The 16,872-nt window shown below is 39.9% G+C and overlaps 1 protein-coding gene across 4 annotated transcripts in view; it reads left to right on the top strand.

Moving 5' to 3' along the window:
• Cd86 (CD86 molecule) overlaps positions 1-16,872 on the top strand; it is a 70,513-nt gene that overhangs the window by 30,132 nt on the left and 23,509 nt on the right. For all 4 annotated transcript variants that reach the window (XM_046458011.2, XM_046458014.2, XM_046458009.2 and 1 more), the window contains exon 2: positions 8,127-8,176. In XM_046458011.2, coding sequence (XP_046313967.1) covers positions 8,127-8,176 — 50 coding nt within the window. The remainder of the gene's footprint in view (positions 1-8,126; positions 8,177-16,872) is intronic.

Below are 16,872 nucleotides of genomic sequence, written 5' to 3' on the forward strand. Positions count from 1 at the left end.
CCCCTGTCCCACCCCATAGGTGGCCACCGTCACATGTGTCCTCTCATCTGCCTTTGGCCTATACTAGATGCCCCCTGCTCCTTCAGACCCAAGACATAAACCAGCCCCCTTCATTTACCATACCTTTTCTCTGGGGAATTCCTGTTTCCCCAGGACTCTTCTAGTTGTGCCTGAAGCCAAACCCACCTGGAAACATAATTAGCTGACAGAGTTAGAGCAGAGAAAAGCTCTCTCCACTGGGCAGATGGTGGGTGCTGTGTGATATTTGTAGAATGAATGGCAGCTCAGGCCGGAAACCCCCATAATAAAAGGGGTAATTTTTGTCCCCGGCTCCCCTTAGCCCAGCCTATCTCCCTGAGTGTCCCACTGTCATTCCAAGAGTCGCTGCCACACTTGGCCCTGGGATGTGCTGCCCTCCTTTTATTCCAAGAGTGGATAGAATCTGAATCCATTCTGTTTGCTCCCACTACAAAGCTAAAGCCGACTGACATTTTTAAAGGAGCTGCACCAATGTCAAATAGAAGTCAGTGAGGTTGGGTCTGTTTAAGTCTCAACTCTCCACCAGTTGGTAGCTGCATGGCCTACGGCAACTTCTTCTCACCTTGGCAAGAAGAACAGTAGTGTAATTAATCATTCACCTGACTCTTACTCATGTTCTGGGACAGACTGGGCATACAAAGTGAGAGGAAACAGTGTGTGGCAGGTGCTCTTTGGTTTCTGGAATGAAACTTGACTCACTTGGGGGCTAGTCTGTTAAGGTTTTGAATAGTTCACCTGACAGAAGTCTCCTTTCAGAGAATCCCCCTGTAAATTCTTAGATTTTTTTTAAGCTTCATGTAGTTTTACAAAGTAAACATATTTGTATAACAAAGGAATAGAATCAGTCTTGCTCAGAATACACCAATAATCATTTTTTCCTATCAGGATCCACAGAGGCGACCGAGATCTTTTTGTTGTTGTTTTTCTTTTTAGATATACTTGACAGTAATGTGTATTTAACATATTGTACATACATGGAGTATAACTTATTCTAATTAGGATCCCATTCTTGTGGTTGTGCATGATGTGGAATTAGACTGGTCGCATATTCATATATGAACATAAGAAAGTTATGTCCAATTCATTCCACTGTCTTTCCTATTTTTATTTCCCTCCTTTTCCTTCATTCCCCTCTGTCTAATCCAATGAACTTCTATTCTTCCCTCCCCACTTTGTTGTGTGTTAGCATCCACATACCAGTGAGAATATTCAACCTTTCGATTTGGGGGTTGGCTTATTTCCACTTAGCTTGATAGTCTCCAGTTCCATCCATTTACTGGCAAATACCATAATTTCAATTTTTTTTATAGCTGAGTAATATTCTTTGTGTGTACATACCACATTTTCTTTATCCATTCATCTATTGAAGGGCACCTTGTTTGATTCCATAGCTTCACTATTGTTGAGAGCCACAGCTGAAGGGGCCCCAGCAAACTTCCAGCTGCCAGCAAACTTCCAGCTGCCGGCTGATGATTGGCTCACAGCGGCCCCAGCAACATCTAGCTGATTGGCTCCTCTGCGGTGATGCTCATTGGGCTGTTTCCCTGCCCTTTCAGACCATGGAGCTGCTCATTGGGGGACTTTTTTGGCTCCGCCCACATGACCCAGCCAATCAGCCTCAAGAGCAGGAGGATTGTGGGAGGTGGGGAGAAGCTTGTGTGGGAGAGAGAGGCTTGCGGAAAGCCGGTGGTGGCAGTTGAGGCTCTGAGGGTTTTTCCTGAGAGGCTGTTTTGTTTGGCGTGTGTGGTTCTAAAAATAAAGTTAGTTTCTTTTGACAAGTGGCTCCTGATTGTGCCCAGCCAGACTGCGGCACACTATTGTGAATTGAGCTGCTATAAACATTGATATGGCTGCGTCACTACAATATGCTGATTTTAAGTTCTTTGGGTATATGCTGAGGAGTGAGATAATTGGGTAAAATAGTGGTTCCATTCTAAGTTTTCTGAAGAATCTCCATACTGCTTTCCATAGTGGTTGCACCAATTTGCAGTCCCACCAGCAGTGTATGAGCATACTTTTTCCCCCATGTCCTTGCCAATTTTATCATCATTTGTAGTCTTGATAATTGCCATTCTGACTGGAGTGAGAATGAAATCTTACTGTAGTTTTAATTTGCATTTCTCTAATTGCTAGAGAAGTTGAACATTTTTTTCATGTATTTGTTGACCATTTGTATTTCTTCTTCTGTGAAGTGTCTGTTCAGTTCCTTTGCCCATTTATTGATTTGGTTATTTGATTTTTTTTTCGGTGCTTAAGTTTTTTGTGTTCTTTACATATCCTGGAGATTAATGCTGTATCTGAGGTGCAGGTGGCAAAAATTTTCTCCCATTCTGAGGCTCTCTCTTCAAGTTCTTGATTGTTTCCTTTACTGTGAAGAAACTTTTTACTTTGATACCATCCCATTTATTGATTTTTTTATTTTACTTCTTGCACTTCAGGAGTCTTGTTGAGGGAGTCGTTTCCTAAGCTGACAAGGTGGAGAGTTGGGCCTATATTTTCTTCTAGTAGGTGCAGAGTCTCTAGTCTCATGCCTACGTTCTTGATCTATTTTGAGTTGAGTTTTGTGCAGGGTATGAGATAGGGGTTCAATTTTATTCTGCTACATATGGATTTCCAGTTTTCTCAGCATCATTTGTTGAAGAGACTATCTTTTCTTCTTAGGTTGTTTCCTCTCCCATTCCCCTTTTTACAGCCCCCTCCCCCTTCAAGGGTATGAGTTTCCACTTCTTGGGACATCTGGAGAAAGCCATGACCTGTCGCTGTGGCTGGTGTTCGTTCCTGAGGGACCAGTGGCATTTCTGCCTTCCCATGGTGCCAATAATACTGAAGGAAACAGCTTCCCAACCCAGACCCTGGTGCGCTCCCCCCCCCCTCTCTCACACACACACACACACACAAAATGGCTAGAGTTGAGAAATGTTCTCCACACAGGACATTTATACTTAATTTTTTAAAATATTTATTTTTTGGTTGTAGGTAGACACAATATCTTTATTTTACATTTATGTAGTGCTGAAGATCAAACCCAGCATCCCTAGCCTCACGTGTGCTAGGCGAGCACTCTGCCACTGAGCCACAACCCCAGCCCCATACTTAATTTTTTTTTTAAAAAGGGATCATGTCAACCTCAAGTATTTGAGTATCATATTTTAATAACATCACTGACAAACTCAGTATCCAAAGTGTTTTCAAGAATCATGTGCCATTTACACCATCACCAGAGTGAAGTTTCCTATAAGGACTGTCCCTGCTGGGCCAGGCCAGGATGTTGAAGGGGGTTATGATGGCTGTCCCTAAATCCTTTGAAAAGCTTTGACTGAAGAATGTTAGACTTACTCTGGGTAGTTTCAGAGGACAAAACCAGTATCAATGAAAGGAAGTAAAGGAAAGGCAGTCTCTACCCAGGGGAAGAGAGAGTTCCCAAATAGGGAAGTCCAAAATGATACTGACTTCCTTGTTAGGGCCAGTGCTTCTCCCTACTGACTTACATTTTGTCTAAGACATAAAGATTTCCCACGGCCATATTGATTTCATGTAATTATTTGAATCAAAGATGATTTATTAAATTTATGACAAAATATAATTTGAGTCTATGTCCCTGTTTAACATGTCATCCCAGAAGATTGTCTTAGGTTAAGCAGGCTGATTTTTAGTTTACAAACATGAGGGATTCCTATATTTAGGTGGAGACTTAGATTCAAAGGAGGCCTAGTCCTCAAATCCTATGTCAAATAGGATGCTGTTAGTGATTGAGCATGAGGAGATGCCCAGGAATCAATCTCACTGGCTCTGCCCTTGAGTGGTGTCACTGTTAGTTTAACAGAGAGTGACCCAAGGTTCAAAGCCCATTAAAATAACTGGAAGGGGTGGGAGATTGGGAACTAGCTACTCAGTTCATATGTTGAACTCCTGCTGTGTATTTCAGCAACAAAACATATTTGCAACATTGTCATAAAGTATTGATTTTCTAAATGTAAAAGAGCTCCTACAAATCAATAAGAAAAAAACCAAAGACTCAAATTGAAAGTGGACAAAATAAATGTATAGACAGCACATGATCACTTCTTGGCCTTTTGGCTAAGATCAAGTATAGACAGCACATGAAACAGGACATGCTACCTCTTATACATTTGAAAAAAATGCCCAGATTCACATAAGAAACTCATTTTAAATGACAGCAAAAACCACCCCATGCCCATTGGTATCGCTGCTATTGAAGAAAATACAAAAATGTGTGTTGGCAAAGATGTGGACAAAATATAACTCTGTGCACTATTGGTGGGAATGTGAAATGGTGTGACTGCTGTGGAAAACTGTTTATTGGGTCCTCAGAAACTTAAAAATAATATTTCCATACGATCAGTAATTCTACTTGTGGGTTTGTACCTAAAAGAAGTGAAAGAAGGGTCTGGAAGAGATATCTGTACACCCACATTCAGAGCAGCTGTTATTCACAACAGCCGAAAGGTGGAAGCAACTCAAGTGGCCATCAGAGATGAATGTAGTATAGCATACCATGGACTAGAATTCTGTTAGGGTCTGTAAACAAGTCAGGATGGCGCCTGGCATTTTACCAGAGGGAGTGGTTTGTGAAGTAACGCCAGCGAGCCATTAAGTGTGGAGATTCCTTATTGGTTGACTGCTGTATCTAGTTTATGTTAATTAAGATAAGCTGTGTGTAATGTATATATACACCCCTCCAGTCCTACAATAAACGGCTCCCACTCCTGCTGTATCAATCTACACAAGTTGCTCGTCACCCCCCGGTTATTTTGCTGCAGCCGGACTGCGGCAGAATTCAGTCTTAAAAAATAAGGAAATTCTGACATGTGCTACAACAGGATGGACCTTGAAGACAATATACCAAGTGAACAAAGCCAGTCGCAAAAAGACAGAGACTGTATGATCCCATTAACACCTAATGTAGTCAAATTCATTGAGATAGAAGGTGAAAGGGTGGTTTTCAGGGCCCGGGAGAAGGGGAGAATAGAGAGTCATTGAACAGAGTTACAGAGTTGTAACTATACATTTTACATAGGTACAGAGTTAAAGTTCTGCAAAATTAAAAGACTTCTAGAGATGGATGTGATGGTTGCACAGTAATATGAATCTATTTAATGCCAATGTATATTTGAAAATTATTAAGACAATAAATTTTGTGTTATGTATATTTTACCATAATAACAATAATTTTAACAATCATAATGAGATGCCATTTTAACCTTTCCTAATGGTAAAGATCACAAATTAGAAAATACATTATTGACCCAAAGAGTGTGAAAATAAGCACTCTTGTGTTTTGTTGATTGCTGGCAGCTGCCAGCAGTTGATGGAAACATTAACATACAATCTTAAGGTAGGACAAATTTTCAATATGTGTAAAAACTAAAATTGCATTACTCTTTAACAAGTCAAGCAAGTCTACTGCAAAGAATATAGCACTCTCTTGCAAGTGCAATGTGGCGTATAATTGCAACAAAGGATTGGAAATGATCTAAATGTTCCTTAGTGGGGCCTGGCAAAAAAAAGTATTGCCCTCTAATAGCATATGGTAGAATAATATGCAACATTAATGTGAGAATACTCATTACATACTGACACAGAACAATCTCCAGATGGTAAGTGTGCAAAATTATGTATAGAATGCTACCCTTGAGTTTAAAAATAAAAGGAGAACAGTTTATGGGGCTATGATTTTATTTTGTCTAAAATAACTCCAAATAGAGGCAAGAAACTGGTATCAGGTAACAATGGTCACTCCAGTTACACCTACAGAGAAAATCTAGATAATGATGCAACAGTTGGGAGACTTTCTATCTACTGTTTCTCATCTTTTTTTAAGTATTTATTTTTTAGTTATAGTTGGACACAATGCCTTTATTTTATTTTTATGTGGTGCTGGGGATTGAACCCAGAGCCTCGCACATGCTAGGCAAGTGCGCTACCACTGAGCTACAACTCCAGACTGTCATTTTTACCTTTTAAATTTAGTACGATTTATAGATGTAATCTATTTTAAAACTTTAATTAAAAAAATAAAGATTATAGTCTAGAAAGAAAGAAATATAACAGACATTTAACCCAATGCCCTGCTCTGGATGCTGTGGAGGCAGAGGGAAGGGTGCCTAACATCTTGGGATCAAGAGTGGCTTTAGACAAACCACACCATGGAAGAAATTTCCTCTATTGGATAAAGAATAGTTGTGTATCTTCTAAGTTACAGTTTGTTTTGTATGAACAAATCTGTGAATTAGTGGAAAGTCCTGTGGATTAATTCACCAGTTAGGTTTTCCTTTTCACCTTGACTGTTAAAAAGTTACAAGCCAACTAGGTGTGGTGACACATGCCTGTAATTCAGCAACCCAGGAGGATGAGATAGAGGACCACAAGTTCCAGGCCACCATGGTATCTTAGTGAGACCCTGTCTCAAAATTTAAAAAATGAAAGAGGGTTGGGGATGTCTCTCAGTGGTAGAGCACCTCTGGGTTTGCTATACTGGGTTTCCCAGTATAGCAAAAAAAAAAAAAAAAAAAAACAATAACTTAACTTTGAAAAAAGTTAAAAGCAAACTTATGCCCCACCAAATGCATGTTGACAGATTCCTATAGTAAGCATTTAGCATTGGCTTTGTCCCAAGTTCCATTTTATATTCCCATATTTGGCTTTGTATTAGCCAGCCTTGTGTCATGGTGATCAAAATACCTGACAAAAAACAACTTACAGAAAGAAGAGTTTATTTGGGCTCATGATTTCAAAGGTCTCAGTCCATGACTGGTCGACTCCATTGCTCTGGGCCTAAAATGATGATGGAATTTTATGGCAGAGGGTGTGGCGCAGAAAAGTTTCTTATGGTACCCAGGAGGCAGAGAGAGAATGCAAAGAGCCAGGGACAAAATATATCATCCCCAAGGCATATCCCCAGTGACCTGCTTCCTCCAGCCATGCCCCACTTGCCTACAATTACCCCCTCCCCAGCAATCCAGCCAAACTATTAACACACTACTTAGATTACAGATCTCATAATCTAATTGTTTTACCTCGAACATTCCTGGATTAACACGTGAGCTTTGCAGGAGGACACCTCATATCCAAACCACAACAGGCTTGCTTTTCAACCTATTTCCAATGTTCTTTCTTTTATCTTTGCTTTCTGTGTAATCCACTTTACGCCCATTTTGGTATAAATTGGGTAAGTGGGTCTGTGGTGAAGGAGGGAGAAAGGGAAAGAGATTGTGAATCCATGCATGTCGTTTTCTTTGGCTCCATCATGTAGATTGAGTAAATGTTCTATTGCTGTGTTTCTCAGAGCGTGGTCCTTGGACAACAGCATCCATCACCTGTGAGATTGTTAGACATAAGCATTCACGGGGTTCACCTCTACCTACTAAATCAAATAGATAATAAAGCCTTGGAAACTGTTTTACATGCTCTCTGACTGATTTTGATGCACATTAAAAGTGAAAAACACAAGGAAACAAAAGAAAGATTGATTTTTAAATGTAACTACCCTCCCTGTGACCCATTAGACCTGCTGTGTTGTTCAAAAGAAGTAATGCTAGCTACTGTTATAAATAATCCCCACAATTTTATTACACAACATAGTAAGTTTCCTTATTTTATTTAATTTTTTCCAATGTCACAGTCCAGTTTGGATCAGTTCTGGGGGAGGTATGGAGAGAACAGTTTTACTAATTTGTTCAGCTAAACAGTTCTCCTCCATAGTAGAATTTGCCATTTTCTAGGACCTTGAATGTTTCCTCTGAATTCCCTGCATCTAAGAAGCGGGAGATAGAGAGCAGGAAGGAGGCTTTGATAGCCATGTCTGGAAGTAACGTTCATTTTTTTCTGTTCACAATTTCATTGGTTGGAACCCAGTCATGTGGCTAACATCAGGAGAGGCCGGGAAATATGGCCTATCTGTGGAACTAAGAGGAAAAGGAAATAGCTTTGGTGAGCACATAATCTTGTCTCTGCCACACCCAGGAACCCACGTGAATCCCAGACTCCACTTCTAGGTCATGTTTTGGTGAACATTGGTTTCCGTTTCATTTTCTAACCAAGTTTTATCTTTTCTTTTTTAACCCTAGCACCATGGGACTGAGAATCACTCTGTTTGTGACGGCCTTCCTGCTTTCTGGTAAGAACCTTTTTACTGTGTGAAGTCCTAGAATCTTTCCACTATCTCCCAATGCATCTGACCACTGCAAGTCCAGGCCTGACACTTGGTGGTTCTTGTACCATGTGCCAGGAGACTTTCCTGGAGGAGAAGGAAGTGTCATGATTGAGCCCGTAGCTCAGATAACAGCAGGCAGGCCTGGCCTGGGATGGAACCCTCCTCAAGCATGCATCTTCTTCCATTTCACCCTCAGGGGCCTGGATGCACAGAATAAGATGGACTGGGCTATACAGTGGCACCTGGCCATTGCACTGAGGCCCGGTCACTTGACTTCTGCTCCACACCTAATCCTTCTGGTCTTCTCTGTCTCCATTGATGGTACTCTTGGGTTCCTAGGAAATATCTGATGGACTTCCAAAAAGCCTCCTTCTGTTACACAGCATTGTGTTCCATGTCCCCTGCCTTTCCTCCTCCTCCTGTTCCTTTCCCCACCAGCCCGTGCCCATAGACAAGTAGTCTCACCTTACTATAGACCTTTGGTTATGTCAGCAGATTTACCACAAAGCTAATGAAGCTGATGCTTCAGGGCTCCCCACTCATACAAGTCCTTTCCGGTGGCCTTACAGTGGCCATGGGCATTTTGCATTTGAATTATGCAAACTTTTTCCTTAATAATTTCCCAACCCCCCACTTTTAGAAGCCTCAGACAATCCAGACCTTCCCTGTTTGCTGCTCTTTCTCAGTTTCAGTTTCTTCATCTTTGAACTGGGGTTAACAGAGGGTGCTTGCTGCACATCCTGTGACTCAGTGCCTTTTAGTTTCTCCAGGCCTGCCCCTTCCTGCTGTTCATTTTCTCCACCTGCAGCACTGAGGGGAGGCCGTCCCAGTCATGGTGCGAGATAGAGGGGGCCAGTTTAGCCTGCCATTTGGCACACAGGCCACCCCCTGGCTAACGGGCCCTGACTAACCAGCCCAGCCATAAAGTCACCTCCCTCACATTGCCACAAAACATGCCCTGGGCCACTGTCCCCAGGCCTGCTGTGGGCCACAGAGGATTGGGATACCATGAAGAGATGCTCCCTCAAATTATTTGCCTGCTGGCTGGGATCGGCCTTTTGTGATTTTTGTTTTCTGCTTAGCAACTTGGGGCTTGCTGAGCTCATGTGTGTGAAGTTTATAAGGGTAATGACAATAATGGTAATGACAGACACAGGTAATGACAACAGCTTCCACCAGGCTGTTGAACCCTGATGCAAAAAAAGACCACCGACTCCAATTTTAAATCAAATTAAAGGAAGCTTGTATTGTGTACACAAAACAGAGAGCTGATCAGCAGCTGTCTCTCCCAATCCGGGCTAGAGATCAGCACCCCAGTTCCCCAGGAACAAGGTTTTATAGCACAAAAAGTTGCAAAGGAGGGTATCTTGAGAACTTACAGATAACAGGATTTTGACAAGCATAATACAAAGGCAGATAGCAGGTTAATGATTTACATGGCATGATATTTCAAGGTAGGGAGTAAATTCAGATCCCAACATCAGAATTTATGTGGCACTGCTGAGGTTTCAGAGAGGATTGTCATCTGGTCAGAGAAAGCCAGGCATGGGTGAGTTCAAGGCACAGGCAGGCATTCCAAACAAGTTTAGAAATTGCAGTAATTTATAGTAAAACCGAAATTAACTTTTCATGACTTTGTGATGAGATGGCTCCCAATCTTAAAATGAAATTAGGTTGGGTTCATCACAGGCCAGTGACCTGCTACCTTAGTTTTGGGGGTGGTGAAATAAATGTGTATGTGTGTATGTGTGTGTGTGTTGGGGGGTGTCTTTGTGACAAGTGCCGTTCCAAGCATTTTTGTAAATATTATCTCATAACTTGCTGCTTAGTTTTTGTTATTATTCAATATTTTATTTACTAAAGCACAGAGAGGTTGTATAATTTACTTAAGACCAACTCAGGCACTAAATGGCATAGCTTAGATTCACAGCCAGCAGTGTAGATGCTGCACCTGTTCCCTGAATGGTGACATCAGGCTACTTCTCATAACCCTTGCTAGAGAATCATCCATAATTGAGAAAATCTCCTCCTTGGGGACCTGAACAGTATTGGTGGACCAATGTCACTACTGCCTTATTCATATTCTCAAGTTCCCTGACAGCACATCCCCTGCCTTACCTGCAGCTAACACCTGAAGTGCCCCTAAAGCTTGGGTCCTAGTCCTTCTCATCACAGTGACCAGCCCAGCTCTTATGACCTGGGAGACAAGGAAGAAAAATACCCTGGAAACAAATTCTCAGAAAAGGCTCAGATGAGATGTCAGTTTCCCCATGAGCTTTCTGACTCTGCACATTGTAAGTGAGCAAGCAAAGCCAAGAAACCTTATCAAAACCACTCCCAGGTATCATTTTTGCCCTTGCCTTGCTTTGAAATTGCCTGGACACTTTGTTAACTCCTAAAAAGAGTTTTATCAGTATTGAAACCTTATAAATAACTTCTCCAAATGATACCTGTTTAGGTTTTATGGTGGGTTGAGAAGATGAGAGATGATCTTGGGGGCAATACAAATTTTAAGTGGATTAGAAAATAACATTGCCAGTGCTCCACAATGTTATCTCCTTCCTCCCAGGGTGCACTCTGCATACTGGTCTAGTGGGTAGTGACCAAGCCCAGGGCAGGCATCCAATGAGAGACAGGAAATGCAAATGGCCCAGATAATCCACAGCAAAAATGCAGGGCTGAATAATTCATTTGATGACAAAGATTAAACACTACAGTGGAACTATTTTGTCCCCAATTGCATATTCTCCCATGTCATAGAAATTGACACTTAATTTGCCAACCCTGCTCTTGAAGTTAAAATTAGATGAGAGTGTAAGACTGAAACGGGTAGGACGGGGCAGCCATGGCCTTGTAGAATCGGGTTATGATTTGTGATTTGTATTTATAAAGCTAAAGGGATTGCTAGGTGCCACTGCTAACCTCTGCTTCTATTCTGGTATCTGCATAACACATTTAACCTGGAACCAGTGTGGTTTTAGAAAATAAGTAGATTGAACATCTTGGGGAAGTATCTTTGTAGTTTAACTTTTCTTTATTTTTAAGAGACAGGGTCTCTCTATGTTGCTCAGGCTGGCCACAAACTCCTGGGCTCAAGCAGTCCTCCTACTTCAACCTCGTAGCTGAAACTAGAGAAGCACTCTACATCATTTCTGACCCAGTTTGGCTTTTGACAGTTACTCTCCTCTTGTCTGGGGGTTCTCTTGGTCCTAGAGCGTCTCATTTCTCTTGAGTTACACCTCTGGTTCAATTAGTGTACCTGGAGTGGTAGTTGGAATCTTTTTAATGTTTTATTTATTTTCATAAAGTTGGTTCAAACTTTCATTCACAACCTATGGAAAGGTCTACTGTTTGCTGCCCCCTGGATTTTTGCAGGTTCTTGTGTGGATGGTTGTGTGAAGATAACATTTCTATGGTTAGGTTGGATTCCCATGTCCTGCTGTTGTAGATGGTGGTCACTAAAACCAGGCCCTATTCAGACTTACTGTTCCTACAGAATTGGCCCAGAGCCTAATGGCTGTACTGGAATCACTCCCTTGTGTCAAGCCACTATTTCAGGATCTTTTGAAATAAATGTACATTACACAGTAAGGAGTATCTTACCTCCAAATTAGTTGATCAATTTAATAGACTGTTTTTAGTAGTTTCCAGAGAGGATGAATGAACTGCCAGGCAAGTTAATCCACATTAAGAAGGATTAATACACATTAAAGGAAGATGGTTGCCAAATAGGATGCAGGTAGCATTATTTGAGAGGAAGAATAAAGCTGGCAGAGAAGAGAAAGGCACCAATGCTGGCAGACTTATGGAGAAAGAGCCAAAGTTTGAGACTCTGGTTCATTTTTCCTTTGTGAGAGAAAGAATACCACTTTCTTAACATATAAGCTTGGATTTGGGCTCCCTCAATATTATTGAGATTTATGGTATCATAGGTCAACTTTACGACAATTTAAAGATATTAATTGGTTTTATTTTGTACCTCTAGAATCCAACAACACATGATTCCATAAAATAGAGTAGGTTCTCTGAGGAGCTGAGCAAAAGAGGTTTTTGGAGAAGGGCCAAAGCAAGCAGAAACAAAGAGCCGATTGGTCAAAGTTACTTTCCTTGAAAGGTGGGGGCAAGGAGACAGAACAATAGAAAATAAACAATTGGTTAACATCAGATTATTTTTTGTAATGATTAAATGATGTATGAATTAAGGAGAGGGAACTTCACTGTCACGCTGATTGGCCTGTTTGAGACATTCAGATGCCTTTCATTCTCCTGATTTCTTGGAAAGTCAGACAACAAGTTAGTTCTGGTTTGGTGGTGTGGAATTTTGGCATGGATGACTTCATTTTAATTTTTTAACAATGAAAATGAAAACACTTGTAGCCCTTCCTTTATGGCCAAGATCTTACCTTTGTAGTTGATCTATCCTACAGAGGTACACCTTTTTACATTTCCAAGCTATAAGACCAGATTCTGGGACCTCAAAATTAGTCAAACATTTTCCATATATTCTAAGAGCCCTTGCACATTCTTATGTCCATTCTTACTCTTTCTTTCATTCCCTCTTCCTAGATAGATAGATGTCTCTATTAAAAACCTTTCAAATACCCCTCCCCCCATTATTTAATAGTCACTTTTATGGTCTTTATTAGGGAAAAATCAGAGTAAAAATAATTATATATAATTGCAATCACCATATATATGTAAACCCACGAATATGTTTCATTCAGTATTGTTTCAAACATACTTTCTCAAGTTTCTACATACTCTTCATTTTTATAATGTTTGAAATTGCAATAGTCTTTTTAAATTGTTTTTTAGTTGTAGATGGACACAATCTTTGTTTACTAATTTATTTTTATGTAATGCCGAGGGTCAAACGCAGTGCCTCACACGTGTGAGGCAAGTGCTCTACCACTGAGCTCCAGCTCCAGTCTGCTGCAATAGTTTTTTGAATTAAAATGTTAACTTTGCTTTATTTTTTTTTAAGTGTGCCTTTTATTCATTTGGGTATATTATCCCATTATCTTTTTTCATGGTTACTAAAGAGATTTTAGGATCATGATCATTGTTTTATAAATACTCTTCCTTCATTCTTAAAAGAATCACTTTTACTCTATTTGATTTATAAGTTTGGTTAAAAAAAAATATATATATATATATATACACACACACACACACACACACTTTGTGTTTATCAGGCTCACTACAATGTTTCTTAGATTTATTTTCACTCTATTGCCACTATTTCAGGGTTTTTTGAAATATATGTACATTACACAGTAAGGAGGGTCTTACCTCCTTACTTGTTTGGTACTTAAAAAATGCACTTTTGATCTGAGGACTCATGCCATTCTGCAGTTTTATAGATTCACAACTTCTATCTCTTCCAATATCACTTATTTACTATTTCTTCAATTTTCTTCTTCTAAAAACTATTAGAGCTCAGATTAATTCTTCAAGATTCAATCTATTCTTTCTTTCTTCTTCTTCTTTTTAATCTTTCTATTTCCCTTTGGGGGAATTTCTCAGTACAATCTTCCAATTTATAATTTTCTTTTTTAATTGTATTTAATCTAGAGTTTATTCTGTTTGGTTTTATTCTTAATCTGTATTTTTAACTTCCAAAATTGCTAACAAATTCATAAACATATTTTTATATTCTCTTTCAATGTTTTATAAATTTTTATATTTTATAATACACTACTTCATATTTCTTACAGAATTCTAAGCATACACATTTTTAAATCTTTCAGAGTAAATTTAACTAAAAATTATGAATTTGGTGTCCGTGGACATTGTTTCCTATCTATAATAATAATGTTAAAAATAAAGTTAAAAACTAAAATTAAATAACTAAAAATTTTAACTGACATACAAAAATTATACATAATTATAGGATACCATATGCTGCTTCAATACATTATACATATGTAATGTTCACATCAGGGTAAAAATATCAATCTTCTAAAAAATTCATCATTTAAACTTTATAGTGAAAACATTCACCATCTTTTCTCCTACCTGTTTAAAAATGTACAGTATATTTACATTATTTATAGTCACCCTACTGTGCAACAGAACACCAGAGCTTATCTCCCTATCAAACTGTGACCTGGTACCCCTTGACCAACCTTTCCTTATCCTTCATTCCCTCTATTTTGCCTAGCCTCTAGCAAGCACTTTTTCACTCTCAAAATTTATGAGATCAACTTAAAAATAAGTAACTCTTAAAGAATGATTATCAAAGGTTACTACTAACTCAAATACTAACTCATTTAATCCTTAAAACAACCCTTGGATGCAGGGACCCATGATTGTTTCTGTTTTTTGAAGAGCAAACTGAGAAATAGAGGAGTGAAGTAATTAGCCCAAGGTAACAGAGGTAGTAAGTAGTAGAACAGAGACTGAACTCATGCTGCCCAGAATCCACACTCTTAACTATAATGGCATAGTGACTTTGGCATCCTGTTTCAGAGTCATGTGGAATTCTATTGTATGGATGCATCATTATTTATTAAGCCATTTAACTTACTGCAAGTGTGTTCTTATAAACACATATCTGTATACATCCTGTTATGTGCATATGTATCTTTTTGTAAAATGAATTCCTAGAAATTGAATTGCTAAGTCAAGCCTTCAGTCTATCATTGATTTTTTTAACTTGTATCCATTTATTTATTTATTTTTATTTTTTATGGTGCTGGAGATCGAACCCAGGGCCTTGTGCATTCGAGGCAACCACTCTACCAACTGAGGTATATCCCCAGCCCCAATCTATCATTAATCTTCTTACATATTACCATTTGACCTCCAACACACTTTATCAGTTTTACCAACAATGCATAAGAGAACCCATTTCTCCACACTCTCTTGAACAGTGGGTCTTACCAATGTTTTTAAATATGACCTATCGATTAGGCAAAAGCAATGTTATCTCATTGAGGTTTAAATTGCATCTCCCTGATTGTTATTGAGATATTTTCATTAATTTCTTCAGTAAGTATTTACTAACTGCTTAATATTTGTAAGGAAGAGTTGTAGACACTTGAAATGCCACAGTGAGGAAAAAGGACAAATTTCCTGCTTTCATGGAGCTTATTCTAATGACGATGTCAAGTGTGTGGCTGAGCTGGGAGAGAGAGGAGCTGTTAGGTGTCAGAGCAGCTGATTATATCAGCCAGAGGAGAATGAAAGAGTTGAGTTTTGAATCTCTTACTGTGATGGTGAGGCAAGAGGCTACATTAAAGAAAGGGCTGATTTCTCCTCTTTCATTTCCCCCATAGACGGGTACACCAGTCAGGGATCATGGGGACAGACATGGGTGTCATCTCATTGTTGAGACAGCCCCAAACCAAAGAATCTGACAGTTTTATGGATGGGAGGCAAGGGACCCAAGGGTGGGGAAAACCAAAAGAGGAAGATGGAAGATGATGGGGGAAGCCAGGAGTGGAAAATTCCTGGGTATTGAGTCAGAGTGGGGAAAATGTCTTGGAGGTTCCCCCTCCTCCCCACTGTGAGGAGGCCTTAGTAGAGGTGCCTAAAGACGGCCTCTGTCCAAGGCCTTAGATAAAGAAACCCAGGAATAAATGCCTGGGCTAGGAGTGCCACTATGTGAAAGAGCAAGACTGTCTAACTGAGACACTAGCTGCAGCTCCCTTCAGAGGACGCAGTGGCTAGGCACCAGCCTGGTATGGGAGGGGCAGCTTTCCCCTGAGGACCATCAGATCAGCCTTTCTAATTGCCTATGGTTAGGCCTGGAAAACCACATGGAGGTTTGTTTGCTTTTATATATGGTAATTTTATTTATGATATGTAATTGTGAGCAGTAGGATTTTAAAAGAATCTTTTGTTGCTGTCGGCCATTGGCTGGGACACACGTAGGTTCTTTGAACTCCTCAGGAGAAACAGACGATAGACAAACAGACCATATAAGTACCCTGATAAAAAGAACGAATTATCCCAAAGAACAGTGTCAGGGATACTGTCTTCAAAAGATGTTCAGAGAAATCATCCCATATGGTGACATTTGATAAGAGGCCTACAGAAAAGGAAGGGACAACCTTGAGACACAGGAAACAATCCGAGAAGACCTGAGACAGAGTGTGTCTGACCTCTGGAGGATTGTCAACGAAGCCTATGTGGCCAGGGCAGAGTTAGTGAGGGAACAGGTCTGCAAAGCACCAGAGGCCAGACTGTATGAGGCCCTGTAGGCTATGGGAAGGACTTGGGAGATTGTCCTCAGTGCAATGGGAAGGGATTTGGATTTAATTTTCAGTGGGATGGAAAGTCACCAGAGGCTTTTGAACAATTATGCTTATATGTATGTATGTATGTATATGTGTCCATATACATAGGCACAGAGATAGATATAGGTATAGATATATTGTGTTGGGTTTTTTTGTTTTGTTTTTTTGTTTTTTGGTACTGGAGATTGAGACCATGGGCACTCTAACACTGAGTTACACTGCTAGCTGTTTTTATTTATTTTCATTTTGAGACAGGGCCTCACTAAGAGGATATCCTTGAACTTGTAATTCTCTTTCCTCAGCTTCCTGAGTATCTGGGATTTACAGGCATATGCCACCACACCCAGCCAGAAATAAGTTTTTAAAGGGTTATCTTGGCTTGAGAAGCTAGACTTAGGGCAAAGATGGAAGCAGGGA

The sequence above is a fragment of the Marmota monax genome, unplaced genomic scaffold (genome assembly GCF_021218885.2).
Source record: "Marmota monax isolate L192 unplaced genomic scaffold, Marmota_monax_Labrador192_F-V1.1 WCK01_AAM20220418_F8-fsc00052, whole genome shotgun sequence".
NCBI classification, from domain to species: Eukaryota; Metazoa; Chordata; class Mammalia; order Rodentia; family Sciuridae; genus Marmota; species Marmota monax.